Source organism: Polypterus senegalus, chromosome 9 (assembly GCF_016835505.1).
Source record: "Polypterus senegalus isolate Bchr_013 chromosome 9, ASM1683550v1, whole genome shotgun sequence".
Lineage (NCBI taxonomy): Eukaryota > Metazoa > Chordata > Cladistia > Polypteriformes > Polypteridae > Polypterus > Polypterus senegalus.
This window is the reverse complement of record NC_053162.1, coordinates 89,317,675-89,338,251: the sequence shown is the minus strand read 5'-3', so window position 1 is coordinate 89,338,251 and position 20,577 is coordinate 89,317,675. Positions and strand designations below refer to the sequence as shown.

Below are 20,577 nucleotides of genomic sequence, written 5' to 3'. Positions count from 1 at the left end.
TAAATTGGCAAAATACAGCAAAGTACCGCTTTAGTGCATGTTGTTTTCACATAAAGTAATTTTTGTCTCTTTGCAGTGGTGCAGATGACCTGCTTCCAATTTTGTCATATGTTGCCTTGAAGAGTAACTTTCCACAACTGGTGTCGGAATGTGCAGCACTGGAGGAGTTCATCCATGAAGGGTAGGGTTATTTTGAGTAATTCAAATTTGTTCATATTGCCTCATTATGTAGCCTTGTTTCTGGAGCGTTCGTATCACTAGTCCACAAAAACTAAATGATCTCACTACTTAATGGAGAGCATTTATAACAAATAGTGTGTAAGTGTATTTTAATTTAATTTCTCTTGGACACGCATCTATATTAATATATTTACTTTACATACAATATATTCATGCATAGATGTACTGCCAATGTTAAACCCCTACAGGAAAGCTGACAATCATGAAGACTTTTTAGTTCACTTTGACTGGGACCTTGATTAATTTTCAGCCATTGCAATAAAACAAGTATGTAACCTAACATGACATTCTCATATAAGGGACTGGAATATATTCCAGCAGTATGGCAGTATTGGTTTGCTCAAGGCAAGTGTGCCTCATTTCAGTGATATGCAGGATTGAAGCAGGAAAATATTCCCATCACCTTGCTGTAAACAGTCCTGATTGTGTATTTACTGTGTGGTCCCTTAATATTTTAACTGTAGTAACACTATTTCAGCATTTGGCATCCCCCTTTTTAGAATACACACAAATTGAGAAAAAGCTCCAGGAAACGTGGTATTTATTGGAATTCTTTTTTTTTTTTTTGAAGGAACGAACTATGGATGCACACAGCTTGCATTTTAGTTCTATTTGATAATTCTACAATTCAGACTCCTTTTACCAGTGTCCTCTTTTGTGGATTAGATTGAAATAGCCTACTGATCATTTACACAATCAAGGATAGCAAAATTTAGTATTATACTAACAAATATGTTTTAATAAGTTTTGCTTTTTTTTGTTTGAGTCAAGCATAAGAAGGAATTTTAGACTGCATAAGCACAATTTAGATTGTACTACAAATTGTGACTTAAATTCAGGGATTATTGGACACAGTGTTAATTTTTTTGAGCATCTTTGATATTTAAGAGTATGTAATATTTGCTTGTTTACTAAACTTGTATATAGACACAACACTATACATGTATAGTATAATATGTTCATGGGTATATCTATAGATGTGTAAATGTATGTATTGCATACTGTATATACTGTATAATATACATATATCAATCATATTCTATATAATGTATATGTTTGAGATACATATGGAAATATATATTATATAAAATATATAATATATAAGATAATATATATTGTGTGTGTGTGTGTGTGTGTGTGTAATATACTATAATATAATAATATACACACATTGGGTATAGAAAAGAATCGCCCCCTTCGAAATATTCCTTTTTTTTTTTTTTGCTGTACAGCGTTGTTTTCTTTGAATTGATGCTATTTCATTAGTTTCACTTTTATTTCAGAACTTCTGTAAAAACAATATTTGGAATTGTTCGTGTCCCAATATGCTGAATCTTTTAAATGAGGTCTGTGAGACTTGTGTTTAATGACTTTGTACCTTAATTTAGGATAGATTTCTCTGTTTGGAATTTCAGCAAAGACAAAACGATCCACATCGTCAGCAGTTAATAATTTGTTTTGCAAAGTAACCAATAAATGCATGTGAGTTAAACCCCGTTTTTGAAATTCTCCGACTTAAACTAATTTCTGTTTGTTTTGCAGTAATGCAATCTGTGCTATCTTTTTTTTTTTTTGATACTGTAGCGACTGATGTAATAAAGTGTCACAAGTTCTACTTTAACAATCGTCGACTGCGTAACCCCAAACACAACTTTCTAGCACCCTCTCCAACCCCTCCTCACACGAGTATCACCTCTCCCTTACCGCATCAATCGGCACCCAGCTATCAGTCTTCCATGCTACACTCTGCCCTCCCTCGATTCGACCGAACTGTCCCTTAAAACGAAAAAGGCTTCAGCTTGGCTGGGACGCTAAAATACTTTCGACTGTTACTGCTTTCATATTCAGTACCTTTCTCTGTATATGTATCGCGCCTTGGGTCTCTTTTCTCCGCACTGCTCGCTCTTCTTTGCTGAGAGCACAGGATCTGTGTGTGCCACGTGACTTTACATGACTGAATGTTTTGCTGGCTGTCCTTGCTCCTATTTGATAAGAAGGGTGTGTCTTGCAAGAATCTTATGTTACACGTCCCCGTGAGACTGCCCTGGGACAATCTCTTTGCACCAAGTCTCATGTTTATGGTCCCTGTGAGACACTCCGTGGCCATTCTTTTTTGCCTCGCGGGTCTCTAAAATGTCTATATCTATATCTATATATATATCTATATATATATATATATATATATATCTATATATATATATATATCTATATATATATATATATCTATATATATATATATATATATATATATATATATATATATATATATATATATATATATATATATATATATATATATATATATATATATATATATATATATATATATATATATATATATATATATATATATATATATATATATATATATATATATATATATATATATATATATATATATATATATATATATATATATATATCTCTATATATATATATATATATATATATATATATCTCAGACCATGGTTAATGGCTTCCACCTTTGATCAGTTGTAATCAGTGTGATTAGTGAAGCATAAAAACAGCTGTTCCTGGATCATTCCATTGCTTGGTAGTGCAACTGACAGCAAACAACTGACTATCGGTGGCAAGCCACTTTCAAAAGATCTCAGGGATAGAGTTGTGGACAGACATACGGCATGAGATGGATACAAATAACAACTCGAAGGATTTTTCAATCTCAAGGAGTACAGTAAAGTCCATAATAAAGAAGTGGGAAGTGTTTGGTACTACTATGACTAGAGCAAAGAGAAAACTGGTTAGAGAGTCTACCAAGAGGCCAATGGCCACTTTGAAGGAGTTACAGGGTTTTATGGCAAAGAGTGGTCATTGTGTGCATGTGACAACAATTTCACAAGTGCTCCACAATTGTGGCTTATTCAGGAGAGTCACAAGGAAAAAGCCACTTCTCAAGAAAGGCCACATTAAGGCTTTTTTGAGCATTGCCAGAATGCACCTTGAAGATTCTGATGGCAAGTGGAAAAAGGTGTTCTGGTCAGATGAGACCAAAATCGAATGCAGCACACCATCCCAAACACACCATACCTACAGTAAAGCATGGAGGTGGCAGCATCCTGTTCTGGGGTTGTTTCTCTGCCGCAGGGCCTGGGGCTCTTGTTAGATTAGAAGGAAAAAATACTGTCAAGTTCTTGAGGAAAACCTGCTACCCTCTGCCAGAAAGTTGAAGATGGGCAGAATGTTCATTTTTCAACACAATGACCTGAAGCACACAACAAAATTGACCACACAGTGGCTGAAGGAGAAAAAAGTGAATGTTCTCGTGTTGCCCAATCGGAGCCCAGACGTAAATCCCTTTGAAAATCTGTAGAAAGATTTCAAGATAGCAGTCCACCAATGCTCACCATCCCATTTGACCGAACTTGGAACAGTTCTGTAAAGCAGAGTGGGCAAATATTGCTCAATCTAGATGTGCAAAGCTGATAGAGAAGTATCCCAACACATTCAAGGCGGTCATTAAAGCACAAGGTGGTTCAACAAAATATTGACATTGGGGGTGATCCTTTATTAATCTCCGTATGTCTTGTTTTCGTTTTGTTTTTTTTTTGTTTTTGTTTTTTTTATTATAACTTTTCCGATCTGTAGTTATATCTTTCACTTGGGTGTTATAGGTTGCATTGAGTAAGTAAAGCTGGGAATATTTCGAAGGGGGTGATTCTTTTCTATACCCTATGTATGTATGTGTATAATGTATGTGTGTGTGTGTGTGTGTGTGTGTGTGTGTGTGTATATATGTACAGTATATGTGTGTGTGTGTGTACATATTCATTCTCTCTCTCTCTGTGTGTATCATGCTTTTATTTTTTAATGTTACATTAAAAATATACTTTTCCATGTTTCCTTAAAAAATAGGCACAAAGTTAAAATAGCTTACATTATAAAAACATAAATACTGTTTATGAGCCTAAATCCCCTTTCAATAACTTTGGCAGATGGGAGATGATTTTTTTTGTTTTGGTTCATGTCTTGAAGTAATTAACAAGAGGTCACCCAAAGTTAACAGCAGTTTTTAATTCGTTGATTTGCAGGCTGTCACGATAGCCTTAGTTCTTGGAGAGTTAATTTACTGATGGTCCAAAATCACCATTTTGTATGGACTGTAGTTCACAGTTGCTTTCTTTTGAATGAAAGTTTTGCTTTTTTAGTATGTTATTAATCCAGGATTAAAATCAGATTATACTGTGGGAACTATTCCAAATTATAAAAAGTTTAGTTATATCATATTACATAATATTGGATATGGGAATCATACTATTCCCAATTGCGAACTTTAATGCAAAGTTTTATTTTATTATGTTTTGGTACTTATGTCTGAAAAAAATCTTGCCTTAATTTTCTTATTTCTTGCATGAGAGAGAAAGTAAATAAAATTAGTAAAAGGTACATCCACTTGATCTTAAAGTCTGCATATAAATGCTAAGTATTTATAACATCAATATTTTGTAATTTTCCTTTTAATGAAGCACAACTAGATGTCACAGTGGAACTAAGGGTCAGATCTTGTTAATGAATTAAATACTGTAAAACGTTAATTGTCTTATCAGTTATTTTTCCTTTCTAGCATATGTGCAGTGCATTTTATCAGTTTAAATCCCACTCCAAGTAAGTGTGTGTGTGTGTGTGTGTGAGTGAGAGACAGTGAGTTTATCCTTCAGGTACCCTGTTTTTCTTTTTACATCCCAAAGACATGCATGATAGGCTTGTTGGCAATTCTACATTGTGTGTGTGTATTTGGCACCACATCATGGTTTGGCCTTTAAGCAGCACCCAGTGTTTCTAGTTTAGGTTTCATGCTATGGCGTGGAATAGCAGGTCTGAGGAAAGGTGGATGTTTTTGGTTATTTTAATTGACTTGGGTGAGGGGAGATGATTCTTATGATTTAAAACACTTTCTTCCTGAAAAAAATGTTTGTGATGCTGGTATGTACCATTCCCAGTAAACAAGCTTTGGTCTCTAATCACCATTAACAAATATATTTGCAATGCAAAATAATTAAAATAAGCCTCGCATAATTGTGCTGCAATTTTTTACAAACTTGCATGCATAAACACTAATGAAATTTTTAAGTGCTTCTAGTTACAAATGCTGACCTTTCTTTTAAGAGGCAAGTAAAACAAAATCTACATCAGTGCAGGGCACACAAGCATACACTGTTTTACAGACTTCACTTTCTATCTCTTTTCCAGTCTAAACATAGACAGGTATATTTTTTTCAACAATGAGTACAATGGAATGTTCAGGCATACTTGGCTAAGGTGAACCCATGTGCAGGTGTGCTAGAACATGCAGTATATTAGATTTAAAGTACCGTGAATATTGGAGGCGTTTCTGGTGTGAGTTTAAGACCAGTTTTTTTTTTTTTTTGCCTGTATGTATGGCATGAACAAAATAACTATTTAATAGTCCATCAGGCATCGTCTGTATACTTATGTTTAACTACTACATTTGTAGTAAAATAAAGGCATTTATACTGGTAACATAGCTTGGCTTGTTGTTACAAATAGTTTTTCATGTGTAATTTAAAAAAAATAAATTGATCTTAATTGAGTGTTAACAAATTGTTGTTTTTTTATTTTTAAAGAATTTGATAAACTGCACTTTTTTTGTTTTTGTTTTTTTTCCCCAAATTTCTGTTTATTGTAGAATAGTATCATAGAGTATTGTTGGCTAGTAGCCGAACATGCAATGCATTTATAGGATGAAAGGGAGAAGTCATACAAACTCTGACATTCTTTTTCCAGATGGGGTACTTCTCTCTCTTCTTGTAGTCTTTGTAATTGAAGTGGATTAGTTGCAGAGATTGTGCTTAAGATACTTTAGGTTGTGTTATTACTTGTGTGAATTAGCTTCCTTAAGAGGTCTTAATGAGTTGTGCATCCAAGATTCATCTTGAACAATCTGAATTCCAGAATTAAACTTGTATCGTTTTGCAGTATGCAAGGGTTTGTTTTTTTTGTTTTGGTTTTTTTTTTGTTTGTTTTTTGTTTTTTTTTTTTTGTTTTTTTTCCTGGCCCCAGTAGTTTTTCTTTCTCTTTTTGTTTTTCCTGCTCCTTTGGACCTGGTGGTTTTGTGACATTCTTAATGCTACAGTATTAAAGAATGTTTTTCGCAGCAGCACCAAAAAAGCAAAGGGTTGAGCTCCAATACTCTTCATTTGCTATATAATTGAAGGAGCGTGGAACAGATGGTTCATATGAAGGTAGCAGTAGTAGTCTCATTTACTTATTGGTAGAAATTCAAGTTGTCCTCCTCCATTATTTTTTTTATTTCTATTTTTTTTAAAGCTACATTTCAGATTTACATTCCAAGGCATCAGACTACATGCACTTTGAGTCAGTGATCCTTACTGTATTTTGAATGTGTGTGGATTTTTACTTGAGTCAATGGACACCGTACTTAGCCAAATTAGTCTGTCAGATCTTGGTAGAAGTAGTTCCAAGTACTGGAGACAATAAGATGCTCGGGAATCATCAATTTGAGCACCCTTTGTTTCCCAACTTTATGTAATAACTAGCTTAGATTTGAAAGTGTAATGGTGGAAAAATAAAGACGAATTAAAAATGATATATTACCAAATTTTATTATACTTGTTAAATTTGAGATTTTAAGCAATGGAGAAAGAATGGGCAAGATCATCAACTCCTCCTGAAAAAAGAAATGTAAATGTTTTTTGCAGAATATTATCCCAAAGTTCTAATACAAATTTTGGTATTTTACTCATAAAGCCTCAAACACATACAGCAATAGCTGTGTGTGATTCATTTCAATTAACTTTTCTGTTTTTGTTTACTTTTCTGGACAGTAATGTTATTCATATCTTTTTATAATATTAGCATTCAGTATTTATTTATTTTTGCTTTAATGCTCATCAAAATAACAGGAAAACAAAAGGGATGTATAGCAAGACTGTCTGAAGTAATCGGCACCAATAAGTGAAACGGGGCATCTTAATACAAAACTTCAGAGGCAACTTGCAGGTCAGCATGCAGCTGTCTATGCTGTTTATTCAACATGCACATTAATTTGAAGTTTAGGTTGAAATTGAGTGTTCTGCCTTTAAGACTTATGTAGCATTTAGTGCATTTGTTGCTAAAATGCAACAAAAAACTGCAAAAGGTAATTGCACCATGATCTAGAAAATCACTAAATATGGCACACTTATATAGCCATGTTTTTTGTATGAATAGTAATGCTTATAAGATTTTCCAAAATGGCCAAATCAAGACACTTTTTAGGGGAAGAGATTTGATAAAAGGAATACTGTAACTAAACCAGTTTCATTGCATTTATAATGTGGATATATTAAACTTCAGCACCTACAGGTAACAGTTACCATTTATTAAAAAAAAAGTTTAATTTCAGAACATCTCAGTAAATTAGAATTTACAGTCATTTGAGAAAGCAATATATGGTTGCTTGTGGAGAAGCAGTTTGACCCAAAATGTCTGACTGCAAAACGCAAACCAACAGGGATATGGCAACTTTAAAATGTAGCCTCCGACATCTTAAAGGAAGCACTGAATGGTCAACAATAGAAACACAGATATACCAGATTAACTGAGCCCTTGTTTTCACTGTATAGTGACACCATGTAGATTATAGATACCTAGAAGTCTCTTGTAGATGTTGGCAGCTATTTTTGAGTACTACTGGAAAAAAACATACAAACAGATGACAAGTTTTCTTTTATTTATATAGAAATAGCCACATTTCCTTGTTTTGCCATGGCTGTTATTTAGAAAGTCCACTGTAAGTTTAAAGTAATTGTCAGAAGAATAAATCCCAATTTGTTATGAGGTTTAAGTTGTGGAATTATGACTATATATTCCTAGAGTGCATCTTCAAATATGACAGGTAAACTGTACTAGGCCTGCTGTGAAAGTGGTGTGTGGATGATACATATAACACTAAATTCAATAAATAAGTCCACAGAGAATATGGTAGCATCAGGGACCACAAGGGGGACATGACAAAAACAGTGAATGAGATGGTAGATTAAAGAAAAAAGTTTAGTGTAGGTGTTGGGAATCCAACGCACATTTCTTGTTTGAAAGAGAAATGCACTAACCATTTTCCAGTTCCATCATAACTGCTACAATACCATTTCCTTGTTGTTAGATGGGGTGCACGACTGTGATACTTTTTGCTCAGAAACCTAGTAGCCTCTGGACCTGCAATCCAAATTATTTTTGGATGGTGGTATATATTTAATTTTATTTATTTATTTATTTATTTATTTATTTATTTTGAAAAAACAAAAGCACCCACTTTATATTTTAAATGTATAATAAGCAGTTTATGCATAAACCTCACAGTCGGCTATTTATTGAAAAAGGGATTTCAAGTACTTTTACATTAAATATATATACTGTATAAAATCTATTGCAAAGTTGACTGACTTGTTCATTCACTCACTCATCACCAAAACACTATTTCCTATTCAGTTAAAAAGCTGAAATTTGGTAGGATGGTACATGTAGAACAAGAGGTATGCATTAAGAAAGGGCATTTCAAGTGCTTTTAAGGAAATAATATAAACTTGAATTGCGTTGCATTTTCCAAATTGTATATTGTTTCATGCTGAAGACTTTTCAAGGTTTTCTTTTTTTTATACTGGGTATTTCATTGTACTCTGTACATGTAACAGTCCTACTACTATTGCAGTCATTTTAATCCCGAGTATACTTTGCAAATGCCACCTAATGTGGTCCAGCTCAGCCTATTGACATTAAATAAAATAATCCCTCTCCTAAGCATAGCTTAAGCAGTTTCAATAAATAGATGGATGAAAATATTTTGTTATTTTTACTTTATGGTTTAAAATTGATATGTATTTAGTATGAAATTTGTTAAAAATCTATTGTGATCTGTTGTGTTTTTGTTTAAAACAAGTAACTTTTTTTTTATGTTTTAGTATGCCATATGTTTTTATTTGAATTTCCTGCATTCTCCTTAAAAGTTAAGAGTAATGCATCTGCTTTTCATGAGTAAATATTTGTATTATTAAATTGTGATCAATATCTCACTTTTTATTAACAGGTATCTAATTGGAGAAGAAGGTTATTGCCTTACATCTATGCAAAGTGCAATTGCTTTTGTGGAATCTTTACATAATAATAAGGGAGGTGCATCAAAGTAAGCACTACAAAGAAATGTAATGGACTGCATTACACGGAGTTCTTTTCTTATTGTATATATTGTTCAAAATGCTAAAGAATTATGTAATATATATATATATATACTACATTTGTTAATTTTTAATGCATAACAGTTTATATTCTGTGGCATTCTGAAAATGTTTTGCTGTTGGTTTACTGATGTTTCTTGTTTGCACTTTTTTTTATATAGTTGCTAATTTTGAACAAAGTGCCTTTTTTCTTTTTGTGTGTGGATATGAGAAAGCACTCCTATACGTATAAGGAGTTAAATGTGAAATATAGATTTTTAGTTTCCCTTGTACAGACTCTGACTAGAATTGAAAGGGAAAATTTAGTTTGCAACTACAATGTTTAAAGTGAACCATACAGATAAGTGTAAATAGGAATAAGATTTAGCTTGGTCAAGTATTTTTTGAAAATGTGTAATATAGAGCAATTCTAGTTACATGCTTCTTTACAGTTTCTAAATTGTACCTTTGCAGTCTTGAATGTTGAACTTTGTATATGAAATGCCATAGTTTTTTAACCACTTCCTTTAGTTAGAAGTCTTGGTTATGAGGTCATAACAGTTCCATCCATGAAGCTCTGAAGTATTTGTCCGTAGAAGTAGATGCCTCATCATGAAGGTACTTCTTTAACCATTTAGGTAATGAAAATATGCCTTTGCATGATTGATTTAATACTGTTTTGTAATTGGGTTATGGGGGGAAAAAATTCTTTGCAGTAGATATCAGAAAAACATCTTTGGGTTTCAGATTTAGAAAACGTGGACAATGCAAGTACTTCTATTAAATCATGTTGGTCTTTTTTTGTTTTTTGACAGGTTTAAAGTAATTGCATATTACTTTTTTTCCATGACTTTTCTAATTAATCTGCCAGGCAATCAGACAGATTTAGAATTAGTTTTTTTTTTCTTTGCACTTTACATGCGGTTTAAATGCATCTTCATAATTTGGAAGCCTCACTAAGCTGTAATTTTTCTGAATTTCCCAAGGGGGAGGTGGGGCACAAAGAATACTTTTTATATATATTTGATGTTTGAAAGGAATGTATCTAATTAAAGCTTGAACATCTTGTTTCTTTTGATCTATATTTTTCCTAAGCTTTGCTAGCTATTTTCAAGAAGGATCTCATCAATAGGCAAATTAAAAGCTGCCCATAACAAAACATTCACGCATTAATGTAATGTGTGGTGTGTTTTTATTATTTATTTATTTATTTATTTTGTGATGTGAACTAATATTGTGTTATTGTGTACAGTTCTTGTATAATTCATAACTCAGTGTTCAGTTTTAACTCTTGTTCTTGCTGTTAATTTATTTTATACTTGTTGATTTAGCACACTGCACCCAATTACAACATAATTTTCTTTTGTTTTTTTTTTTTTGTTTTTTTTTAATCTGATCTTCTGTATCCTCATATTTTAAATGACAATTTGTTCGCCAATCCTGTGACAAATGTTTTGAAGTGCTTTCTGTTAACCTTTCCATTCGTGTAGGTGCCCAGTATGCTGGATGTATATATAGATCCAAGATTGGTCTTTTTGCCAAAAGTCTGCTTTATTTAGCACGCCTCATATAGAATAATTATGCAATTCTGTTGTCTGTCTTTGTATCCTGTTGAAGTTAGTTGTCACATGAAGATTTATGTTCATGTCTTGTAGAATGCATTGTTTTATTAATTAATTAATTGTAATTTTTGCCTTTAAATGTTATTTAAAGAATATGGTTACCTATCTTCACTGAAAATATAAAGTATACAGCGTGATACCATAAATATAGTTTTTCTACACTTTATTTTTAGAAAACTATAAACCATTTTAAGCAAGATAAAATTTAAAAAAATGAACATGATCACATATAGAGTTTATTGTAAATCTGTGTGTCTCTTGTGTTTATCATTTTTATAAATTCTAACAATTTTAAATTATGACTTTCATTGCTGGTATATTTATTATTTAACCTACTGGAAGAGTCATGTTACCATGTCATCACTGTGACATTTATCCAAGTAACTCATTCTAGTGTTTGTAATAATATTTTTAAGCACATTTATGCTTTTCCCTTTTTAGAGTTTAAATACTGCATCAATGTGATTGGTTTTTTTTTTAATCACACATGCATTCAATTTACAATTTAGTTGACATTTGTATTGTACATATTAGGTTATATTATAAAAATGAAATGGTAATTTGGAATGAAACTGCTTGTGACCTTCTAATGCATTTTGTAAAACTTGTATTTTAATGTATTGCACTGTTAACTGTCTTCTGTGACATTTGTTCTTGAGGAGAAGAGAGCATTTCTAATAAAGGTAGAGCTGCAAAGTCTGCAAAAATTAAAAGCCTTTTCAATAACTGCATGTGTAAATTTAATTTTTAATGGAAAACGATTATGCATTACCACTTTTTTTTTTATAATCACATTTGTTTCTAATCCTGAGGTAAATTCGGATCCCACGAGCCATTCTCTTCTAAATATGTGCCGAGATGGGATCAGCATTACAAACACAGACTGCCCAAAATCCGGCTGTAATTGTTCATATCCAGGATTTAACAGTAGCTGGCCTTCTGTCAACAGGCACCTTATCAGAGGAAACTGGCTAACAGGTCCAGAATATTTAATCCAAGCTTTAGTTCTATCATGTTAGCTGTTCTGGAAGCCATAAACTGATAAGGAGCTACATTCTGTTGCCTTATGGTATATGTTTATAAGCCAAGATAAGAAAGCAATATGCAGCAGTGGCCAGTTTCCCTAAAGTAAGCAATGTAATCGCATATAGTCCTATTGTAAACGGGGGCATCAAGTGATAATGTTCTTCATAAACCGCGACATTCCATTAACATACGAGTCATCTGTGATGCCAAGATGAGACTGATGTGTCGTGGCCTGGGTCAACCCATGACCTTTAACTTGGTGATAGCTGGCTTGTTGGTAAGGTAACTGGCTGAACTCTGTTTCATATGGCCTATACTATTCAGTGTAATCGCAATCCTGTCGTTACATGTGTCAGGTGGTAGCGGGTACCTGTTGTATCCCCGATCCTCAGAGTACAGATGAGAAGTGTTACAAGGTCGTGTATGCACTTGCGCACTCGTTTGTGGGGCGCACCACAGGATTCCTGAAATGTAGGTGGCGGTGCCAGGATCCATCAGGAGGGAGGCTACTGTAAAAGTGAACAAAGGCCTGCAGCCTTGTGACTGTGTGTGTGTAGTGTACAAGGTTGATTTTCATAGACCATATATGGTTAAGGGGGGCAACAGGGTGGAGTTAAGGTACATTTACAATATGTTTGTGATTTATAAAGTGTAAAATGTATACACCAGTTTTTCTAAATTCACAGATACAGAACGCATATTCATTTAATTCAGGACTCTAAATTTAGTGCTTTATGAGCGTCGTTTGGATATGTTCAAAAACTTTTGTATTACACGATTTCATACAAACAATGAAGCTCAAAGTGCTTCACAAGACATGAAATTAAATTAAGTAAATTAAAGAATAAGTAACAAAAAACAAAAGGTAAGTCAGATGGCTGGGAGAAGAGCAAAAGGAAAAATAGTTTAGTTAGGCTGAAGGAAACATGAAGGATTACCATGACCGAAAGACCATCCAGTGCCCATTGGACATTCTACTTGACATAAATGTTCTTAATTCATTCCTCTTTGCTTTCATGCTTCACATGCTAGGATTTGCTGAAGTTTGCCTAGTGGCCAGCTGGGGCGCCCGCTTTCATTCCATCCTCACAGGTGACCACATGGTGCCTTGATCAAATGGTGGTGGTGCAGATTGCTGCCACAGAAGAACCGGAAAAGATTGCAGAGAACAGTAACAATTGTTAAATATTGCAGAGCCCTGAAGAATGTAATTATGTGCATATCTAGTCTATTAGGAATACAAATAAAATCTAGCTATAGGGTGGTCCAGATCTAATTATGCAATTTTCATTACGCTATAACGTATTAAGTTTATTACATAGAAAATCACCTGAAAAATCCTGGACCATCGAGAAGTGAGCGAACGGACTACAAGAAGAATCGTCTTTGTGCCAAACTGGAATTGTCTCCGCATAAATCAAAGTCATCCAGACGATTTGGACCTGCATAATTAGATAAATTTAAAATAATGGGTTTTTAGCAGTTTTTAAAAATGTTGCATAGTATTTGCCCGGAGAATTTATTTAGGTAAAGTATTCCAGATTTTAAATGCATGACAGCAAAAGGCCACCTCACCATTTCTTTTACGCTTGGCTCTTGGTATTATAAGCAAACCTCCATTTGAAGATGTAAGGTTATGACTTGAGTGTAGGGAGTCATTCCAAAATACACTCACCTAAAGGATTATTAGGAACACCTGTTCAATTTCTCATTAATACAATTATCTAATCAACCAATCACACGGCAGTTGCTTCAATGCATTTAGGGGTGTGGTCCTGGTCAAGACAATCTCCTGAACTCCAAACTGAATGTCAGAATGGGAAAGAAGGGTGATTTAAGCAATTTTGAGCGTGGCATGGTTGTTGGTGCCAGACGGGCCGGTCTGAGTATTTCACAATCTGCTCAGTTACTGGGATTTTCACGCACAACCATTTCTAGGGGTTAGTATGCGGCAGTCCTGTGGGTGAAAATGCCTTGTTGATGCTAGAGGTCAGAGGAGAATGGGCCGACTGATTCAAGCTGATACAAGAGCAACTTTGACTGAAATAACCACTTGTTACAACCGAGGCATGCAGCAAAGCATTTGTGAAGCCACAACACGCACAACCTTGAGGCGGATGGGCTACAACAGCAGAAGACCCCACCGGGTACCACTCATCTCCACTACAAATAGGAAAAAGAGGCTACAATTTGCATGAGCTCACCAAAATTGGACAGTTAAAGACTGGAAAAATGCTGCCTGGTCTGACGAGTCTCGATTTCTGTTGAGACATTCAAATGGTAGAGTCAGAATTTGGCGTAAACAGAATGAGAACATGGATCCATCATGCCTTGTTACCACTGTGCAGGCTGGTGGTGGTGGTGTAATGGTGTGGAGGATGTTTTCTTGGCACAGTTAAAAAATTTGTTTAAAAGGTCATGCTTGGGTTCAACGGGATTAACTTTTGGGCAGATGTACTATGTTATTTCTAATATCGTTCATTTTATGTTTTATCAAAATATAGCAGAAGCCTCACAGGTTTCAGTAGTAGTTTTTAGAAGGCATTCCGTTGAATGTGCTGAGTTTAGAAGGCGATCAATAATTAAGAATAAAATTCTTGGATTACCATCATTATTATTTATAATCATCTTCAGGAGTCAGCGTTGCAAATGACTGTCAATTCATAAAGGGTCAGTTCCTGCCTAGTGCTAATGAGAAACGTTTTGGCCCCCATGATACTAAATTAGATGAAGTGGCTACTGTGTGTATATTTTTGTACCCATTGGATAAAGCTCACATCCGTATCCCTCACTTCACTCACCATCCAGTTTTCCTGGTGTGGGCTAATAGTAACATGCCTAATGTGGAGAGTACAGGCCATCAAACAATTTTGGTGTATTTCCAGATGAGGGTGAGGATGAGGTTGTACTTTGAATTATAACTGTAAAGCTCCCTCAGTATATTTTGTTCCCAGTCTGCTAATAATAGATAATAGATCAATTACATAAACGCCTATACACAAGCATATGAGGAAGACCACCAGATAAAAAAAATACCCTAGCTGGAGCAGATGCTCCCCCCAACCCACAGGGTGAAAGCCATCTTTTATTCTGAGAGATGAGCGTAACTGTAGAGATGGAGGTGTTGTGATCACAGCTTTGCTCCACCTGGTTGTAAACAGCAGTGATTCGGTCCTCAAGTACAAAGCTGCACCTCTCCATGAAAGTCAGTAACACATAAGAGACTCCCCTAGAGGAGCCTACACCCTGTCTGCAATACCTCTAAAAATTATTCACCCCTTTAGAAGTTTTCACATTTTATTTGCATACAACTTGGGTTTAATGTGGCTTTTTTGATGCTGATCGATAGGAAAAAACATTTAATGTCAAAGTAAAAACAAATCTTTGCAAGGTGGTTTAAGTAACTTACAAATACATCTTTATTGTATTAAACATAAAAGTCTGTCCAGTTTCCTTCAAACATGCTTGTTGTTCTTCACAATACAATGTCTTGCAAAGCTTTGCAAATTTATTCTTCCTTTATTTCCTCCACTTCTCTCCAGGTGAAGTTTGCTTGTCCTGTACTTCTGACTTACCTGGCTGAGGCGGAAAGGTCTTTTTTTCAAACTGGACCCATGTGCACTTCTGGTACAATAGTAGTATATGCTAGAACAACAACAACATTTATTTATATAGCACATGTTCATACAAGCAGTAGCTCAAAGTGCTTTACATAATGAAGAATAGAAAAATAAAAGACACAGTAAAAAAATAAAATGAGTCAACATTAATTAACATAGAATAAGAGTAAGGTCCAATGGCCAGGGTGGACAGAAAAAACAAAAAAAACTCCAGACAGCTGGAGAAAAAAAATAAAATCTGTAGGGATTCCAGACCATTAGACTGCCCAGTCCCCTCTGGGCATTCTACCTATCATAAATGAAACAGTCCTCTTTGGATTTAGGATTCTCACTGAAGAACTTGATGATGATGGTCACGTATACTTCTGGCTTTTGATCCGTCCATAATTGTTGGAGCATCATGATGCTTTGAGTAGGTGGAGGTGGCGCAGGCCGCCACCACAGAGAAACCGGAAAAAGAAACAGAGTAGGAGTCAGTACTGATTGTAGAGCCACCATGAATAGTTATGATGAATTGAACATACAGAGTATCAGGATTAAGTTAAAGTGAAGTTATGAGAAGGCCGTGTTAAAGTAATGTGTTTTCAGCAGTGTTTTAAAGTGCTCTACTGTATTTGCCTGGCGAATTCCTATTGGCAGGCTATTCCAGATTTTAGGTGCATAGCAGCAGAAGGCCACCTCACCACTTCTTTTAAGTTTTGTTCTTGGAATTCTAAGGAGATACTCATTTGAAGATCTAAGGTTACGATTTGGAATATAACGTGTCAGGCATTCCGAAATATAAGATGAGGCGAGATTATTTAAGGCTTTATAAACCATAAGCAGAATTTTAAAGTCAATCCTGAAAGACACAGGTAACCAGTGTAGTGACATTAAAACTGGAGAAATGTGTTCGGATTTTCTTTTCCTAGTTAAGATTCTAGCAGCTGCATTCTGCACTAGTTGCAAACGATTTATGTCTTTTTTGGGTTGTCCAGAGAGGAGTGCGTTACAGTAATCTAGTCGACTGAAAACAAACACGTGAACTAATTTCTCAGCATCTTTCAGTGATATAAGAGGTCTAACTTTTGCTATGTTTCTTAAGTGAAAAAATGCTGTTCTAGTGATCCAATGAATATGCAATTTAAAATTCAGATTGCAGTCAACAATTACCCCTAAGCTTTTTACCTCTATCTTGACTTTTAATCCTAATGTATCCAGTTTATTCCTAATAGCCTCATTGTATCTATTATTGCCAATCACTAAGATTTCAGTTTTCTCTTTTTTTAACTTGAGAAAGTTACTATGTTAGAAGCACTTAAGGCTCAGGCAGAACCTCCACATGACAGGGGAGCCTGTTGTAACTACAACTCTATTGTAGCCCTGCAGGTGTCTCAAATGGGAGCCACACTTGAAGGATGCTGTCACCCAGCATGCCAGAGAAAATCATGGCCATAAGAGGTGTTTTTCCACTGCCTGTTAGTTACTATTTGCCTTCTGACCAGGTAAGGGCATATCATCCATCCTGGCCTTGCATTACACAATATATATAAATATATATATATATTGCTCAAAAAATTAAGGGAACATTCAATCATCACAGTATAATACCAAGTCAATTAAGGTTTAGGGATATCAATCTGTCCAGTCAGGAAGTATAAGTGATTGTGAATTGACATCACCTGCTTTGGTGCAAATAAAAGTGACAACTGGTGCACTAGAGAGGCAACAGCAAGACAATCGCCATAAAGGGATTGGTTTTGTAGGTGGTGGCCACAGACAATTGCTCTCTACTTATCCTTCCTGACTGATTCTTCGCTAGTTTTGCATTTTGCTAGTGTCCTTGTCACTCCTGGTAGCATTAGATGGTACCTACAGCTGATTCAGGTTGTACAGTTGCTCCACCTCCTCCAGGACGGCACTTCCATACATGTGGTCGCAAGAAGGTTTGCTGCATCTCCTAGCACAGTTTCAAGAGAATGGAGGAGATACCAGGAGATGGGATGTTACAAAAGGAAAGCTGGACAGGGTTATAGAAGGGCATCAGCCCAGCTGCAGAACTGGTGTCTGCTTATACTCAGAAAACCAAAACACCTCTACCAGAACCCTACAAAGTGACCTCTAGTTGGTTACTGGTGTACATGTCTCTGACTAAACTGGTAGAAACAAACTCCATGAGGGTCCAATGTCCTCTAGTGGGAGCTATGCTTGCAACCCGTCACTGTGCAGCTTAACTGAGAATACCACAATTGGCAGCTCCACTATTGCCATCCCATTCTCTACACAGATGAGAACAAGTTCACACTAATCACATGTCACAGACGTAAAAGAGTCTGGAGGTGCCATGTTGAACGTTATGCAGTCTACAACATCATCCAGCATGTTTGGTTTGGCGGTGAGTCAGTAAAAGTCTGGGGAGGCATATCCTTGGAGGGTCGCACAGACCTCCACGTGCTAGGCAAAAGTACCCTGACTGCTGTTAAGTACCAGGATGAAATCCTCAGGGCTATTGTCAGACCTTATACTGGTGCAGTGGGTCATGGGTTCCTTCTGGTGCAGGACAAGACCTGGCCTCATGCGGCCAGAGTGTGTAGGCAGTTCCTGGATGACAAAGGAATTGATGCCACTGACTGGCCCACACATTCCCCAGACCAAGAACACCACCAAGTAGTGCCACAGACTGTTCAGGAAGTCACTGATGCCCAGGTCTGAGATGAAATTCCCCCAGAACATAATCCACTATCTCTACAGACAGGTGGTGGCCATACAGACTACTGAGGCACATTATGAGCTGCTGTGATGAATTTCATGAAAGCTGGGTCAGCCTCTAATCTCAGTTTTTGACTTTGATTGTACGTGTGGTGTTCAATTTAGCCCTCAATGGATTGATGACTTTGGTTTACATTGACTGTTGTTACATCATTTTGTTCTCAACAAATTACACAGCATTACTCAGTAAAGAAGACCTGATGTGTAACAAACATTACAGATAAGAGGAAAATGTCCACATGGAGCAAGGTCATCAGTGGAGACCCTTAGGGTCTGTCCTTGGACTATTACTTTTTCTGATTTATAGTAATGACATTGATTCTCATATAATTAGTCAAATTCACAGATGGCACTAAAATTGGAGGGATGGCAGATATCATGGAGGCAGCAAAAAGAATTCAAAAAGACCTGGACAATGTTCAGAAGTGGGCAAACACCTGGAAAATGCAGTTTAACGTAGAAAAGTGCCAAGTGCTACAAGTGGGCAAAAGGAACATCAATTATGAATACAAGATGGGAGACACTGTCATACAGGAAGCAACCTCTGAAAAGAATTTAAGGGTATATGTTAACACAATATTTTCATCGACTAAGCAATGCACAGACAATTCAAAAGGCGAATGAAATATTAGGTTATATCATAAAAACTGTTGAATTGAAGTCAAGGGATGTTATGCTTGAACGATATAATGCATTCGTAAGGCCACATCTGGTGTATAGTTCTGGTCACCCCGGTATAAGAAAGACATAGCAGCACTTGAAGCTGCGCAGAGGAGAGCAACCAAGTGCATCCCAGGACTTAAGGACATGTCCTACTCTGACTGACTCAGATTGTTAAACCTGTTTAGTGTCGAGTGGAGAAGACAGAATGGGGACCTAATCCAAGTATTTAAAATCCTCAGAAGGCATTGATAAAGGAAATGCAGCAACATTCTTTCAGCATAAGTGTGAATCACATACTCGAGGACATCAGAAGAAATTAAGGGGACGTGTATTTAAATCTGGACCCAGGAAGCACTTCTTTACACAAAGATTGGTGGGAATCTGGAACAAACCACCGAGCAATGGAGTGAAACAGAAACCTCTACAATGGTCAAGAAGTATCTGAATGAGATCTTAGCTATTAGCTAAACAGTTGAGCTTGATGAACTGAATAGTCTCTTATATAACCTTATATAGCGACAGGAATCAGATGTGTACACAGCCACACTTTACCAGACAGTGGTTGACAGATACTATAACTTTAGAACTCACAGTCTCCAATAATACGAATAAATCCATATATATAAAATTATTTTTGTGTTTGAAACAGAAATTGTGTATGACCACAGAACATATAATGCACTCGCGCACTCACGTTTGAAACAGAAATTACTTATGACCACAACAGTCAGGTTACACAGAGAAAGTGAGACAGAAGCAGATTGAGAGAGAAGGCTTGCAGGCTCGCTGATCAACGTATACGACAATCACAATTGAGGGCCACACAAACACCCGAACAACGTGCTGAATAGAACCAAATTCGACGGATGCAGTATTCACAGGCTACCATGTCACACAAGTGTCAGGGTCTGTATATGGAGGGATTCAATTATAACACTGAAAAAGATTATTGCCTACATCCAAAAGTTACAATAGGAGAAATGGACAACATGTGTGAGTACTGCCAAGCACAGAGGGTTAAATTTGAATCACGTGGGATGTTTTGTTCAGATGGCATTAATGCCTCACGAGAGCCACAAATTTTTCCCTTCCACTCAGTGAGCGAAGCCATTAGGTAATCTGCTAGTAAAAAAATAAAAACCAGTAAAAAATATATGTGTGATATTTACTTCATAATAATTTTAAGGAATCAGTATAGTATCATATTCAGTAAAACGTCAACTCTATGCTATCAATAACCCTTTTTATTAATTACTGTATAATTTTCACTGTTTTGCTGTATTAGGATGTATAGTTTACTCAAAGCAATACTGCATCAGCAGGACAGTTAAAGTTTATAATCAGACGCCCAGCAGAAAGTTGTAAAAAGCAAAAAAAATGTTCAGTTGATATTTTCTGACAAGAACAGCACACTTTGTAAATTCGCCAACATGTATTGAGGTAGCATAGCTTTCTGAAAAAAACAGAGCT

The 20,577-nt window shown here is 35.7% G+C and overlaps 1 protein-coding gene across 2 annotated transcripts in view; it reads left to right on the top strand.

Annotated features, from left to right (window-relative positions):
- vps9d1 (VPS9 domain containing 1) overlaps nucleotides 1-11,785 on the top strand; it is an 81,753-nt gene extending 69,968 nt beyond the window's left edge. For both annotated transcript variants that reach the window (XM_039763451.1, XM_039763452.1), the window contains exons 14-15: nucleotides 77-181; nucleotides 9,302-11,785. In XM_039763451.1, coding sequence (XP_039619385.1) covers nucleotides 77-181; nucleotides 9,302-9,401 — 205 coding nt within the window. In that variant the 3' untranslated portion in view covers nucleotides 9,402-11,785. The remainder of the gene's footprint in view (nucleotides 1-76; nucleotides 182-9,301) is intronic.
- The last annotated feature ends 8,792 nt before the right edge of the window (nucleotides 11,786-20,577 follow it).